The sequence below is a fragment of the Belonocnema kinseyi genome, chromosome 9 (genome assembly GCF_010883055.1).
Source record: "Belonocnema kinseyi isolate 2016_QV_RU_SX_M_011 chromosome 9, B_treatae_v1, whole genome shotgun sequence".
Taxonomy (NCBI): domain Eukaryota; kingdom Metazoa; phylum Arthropoda; class Insecta; order Hymenoptera; family Cynipidae; genus Belonocnema; species Belonocnema kinseyi.
Window position 1 is genome coordinate 10,642,431 of NC_046665.1, and position 3,103 is coordinate 10,645,533.

The window sequence follows — 3,103 nt, forward strand, 5'->3', positions numbered from 1 at the left end:
TATTGGGCGTGGATTTAAGATCGGGAGTATAGGCCGAAAGGCCCCAGGTATCCCATAGGCCTAAAACGCCTAAGTCAAGCTACAATCTTGTCCCTATCTACTCTAGTTGCGTTCGAGACGTCGTGGCGAGTGGACGTGCTGTGTGGAGCTCCCGAGTGCAGGATGGCAGATCCTGCAGCAAAGAAGCCACCCGACAGACAACAACAAAAGGTGAGTACCAGAAACGACAACAATTCCTTGGAATTGTTTATTGATCCCGAGCAACCCGTTGCGGGGGGAAGCGGTGAAGGTGTTATAACCTCCCCCTTCCCCTTGCCAATAAATATTCGCTGCTGGAGGCGGATTCGGCCCAGGCTTTGCCAGCAACAATTTCAGTCGGCAAAATGCCAGTTATTAAACTGACTAAACAAAAGCGTCATGGCGGCGAATGTGCTTACTCGCGGCCCACTGCGACTGTTGCGCCCCCTTTGGTCCCTGCAGCCAAATTAGGCGCGGGAACGGTTGCTAGTGGGGCGGGGAGTAAGCAAGATGCCATTCCGACCCCCTCGGGGGCGGGGGGGGGCAAAGAAAAATTTTTCGGTGCCCCCTCTAGAAGCGACCCAAGTGGCCCCCCGAGGGTTCTGGTAGAGTCTGGGGCGGATCCGACTCTTATTTCGCGTAAAAATCGCGAATCAGAATCAACCAATTCCGCGCGATCACTCAAGTCGCCTGCAGCGTTTGCCACGATGGGAGACTCCTCTCGCGTCGTGGTATCTGCGAAGCCAGGCGATCTCATTGGGGGTCTCGCGGGACATGTGCCGGGGAGTGCGGGGCTACCTCGTGTGCCGGCATCGGCTGCTTCGCTGCCGGCAGTCTCTGCCGAAGCGAAGAAGTCCGCTTCCGGTGCGGTGAGGCGTCCCGTCACCGACTCCGGCGTCCGCTCCGGCGCCGATTCCGGCGTCGACTCCGGAGCTAGCGCCGGCGTTCGCTCCAGCGCGCGTGTGTCGTGGAACGACATGGTTGAGGAAGCTCTCGCGAGAGCTCTCGGCCCTGAGGAGATGGCCAGAGAGTTTGCCACCACTGAGACCACGAAAGTCTCAGAAAAGGCCACCTCTTTGGTCAAAACCGCACAGGACGTGCTTAGTGACATGGAGGTATGCTCCGCGGAGGAATCTTTTAGTCCTCCGCTCACGAGGAAGCGCCTTCGCGTAAAACAGGGGGGTCGGCGCGGCGCCGCCACTTCGGCACCGGCCACCCCTACTACAGATGAAGAAGCCTCCGGGCAGGTGAGGGGGAAGAGGAGGCAGCTTGAGGCGCCCTCCTACCCCACCTCGCGGAGTTCAAGGACGCAGGCGACGCCGGCGCCGGTGGCTCCGGCGTCGACTGCTCCGACCCCGTCCTTTTCGGCGTCGTCAGTGCCGATGTCTGAGGCCTCACTGGAGGGCCTCCGAACCAGGGCAATGAAGATCGAGAGGGATATGGCTGCCTTCTGTCTTGATGATACAAAGAAAATCAACAAGTCGCAGATGGCAGTCATAACCGGAAAATTCAGGGAGATGCAATCCGTCGTGGGTGACCTCCTTATCCGCAATGCGCGCCTCGAGGGGCGTCTTCAGGAGTTGCGTGAAAAGAATATAGCTCCGTCGCCAGCTGGCGAGGGGATGGTGGGCGACCGTTCGATCGGTAGTACGCCTAGTAAGTCGGAAAAAAAAACATCAGAAAAGCCGAATCCGTCAGACGGTCGCAAAGGTGCTGCAACCTACGCGGCAGTCACTCGAGCGGTAATCACTAAGGTGGCTGCCTCGCCGGTAGCTGCGCCTCGAACAACCACTGCAGCTCCTACGGGGCTGGCGCATGGAGCTCAACTCCTGAGGAGCGGCCCTCCGGCACAGCAAGCTCCTGCCGGCGGGGATCTTGAGGGATTCACCGCTGTCAGGAAGCGCGGACGTGGCGGTCGCCGACGCGGAGGCGGGGCTGTGAGCGCCGGAGTGGACGCTGATGGTGATCGGGGGTCTGCTATTACAGGCCACCCATCCCAAAAGCCTCCCGCTCCCGCGCGTATTCCACCCTGTCGTCCGCCTCTCCCAGCCGTGGTCCTGAGGCCCCTGGCTGTCAGCCAGGACTCCGGCACGGTCGACAGCGAAAGGACGAAAAAGACTATCATGGAGACCTTGAATCCCGTCAGGGAGGGTATCCGTGTGTGCGGGGTTAAAAAGATGCGGAATGGCGCCGTGCTGGTGGAGACCACCAGCCCGGCAGACATTCAAAAAATCTTGAATAACCCCACACTCGCGGCAAGGGGCCTGCAGGCCTCTCTTCCCGCTCCCCTGCATCCGGAGATTATGATTTATAACATCTCTGCCGATTCTAGCGAGGCGGAGATAGCCCAGGCGATCCACTCACTGAATGGGGAGCTGCTCGAGGGCCTGTCCCCGGCGGAGTTTGAACAAAAATTCAAGCTCCGCTATAGGGCTGGCCCGAGACGATCCGACTCGGTGCACTGGGTCGCCTCGGTCTCCCCCTCGCTACATGAGGCTATCTGTAGAAGGGGTCACCTCTTTGTGGGGTGGAGGCGCTGCGCCGTCCGCTCCATTACGCGAATCACCAGGTGCTATAAGTGCCAGGCATACGGCCATGTTGCCAAGCACTGTCGAGAGACGACAGACACCTGCGGGCACTGTGCGGCGAAAGGGCACAAAATTACATCTTGCCCCAAGAGGGAGGCAGGTGCCCCGCCCGCCTGCGCGGCCTGTAGGCGCCAGGGTAAAAAAGGGGACCATGACATACTTAGTAAGTCATGCCCCGCTTACCAGTCGGCTTTGGGCCGTCATCTGGGCAGACTTGAGGTGCCATTAAAATCAATAAATGGACAGACAAATTGACTCCGACTGTACTGACGGACGTGACGTGACAAACAGATTACTGACAACAGCATCCCATCCGCGTGACAGTGCTTCCTGTGGTGGTCGTTATATCCCGCCGACTAGGGGACGCTCCGCCACGGCTATCACTGTCTATCAGCTGAATATGCAGAATGCAAAGAACATCTCGCATGAGCTGAGTGATCTTCTCCGGAAAGAGAGCGTCGATCTTGCACTTGTGCAAGAGCCTTATTCCGGTCCCA

At 58.9% G+C, this 3,103-nt stretch overlaps 1 protein-coding gene across 1 annotated transcript in view; it reads left to right on the plus strand.

Annotated features, from left to right (window-relative positions):
* The first annotated feature begins 162 nt into the window (after positions 1-162).
* LOC117180414 overlaps positions 163-3,103 on the plus strand; it is a 4,442-nt gene continuing 1,501 nt past the window's right edge. Inside the window, exons 1-3 of the mRNA XM_033372914.1 lie at positions 163-210; positions 339-2,769; positions 2,912-3,078. Of these exons, the coding sequence (XP_033228805.1) occupies positions 163-210; positions 339-2,769; positions 2,912-3,078 (2,646 nt within the window). The remainder of the gene's footprint in view (positions 211-338; positions 2,770-2,911; positions 3,079-3,103) is intronic.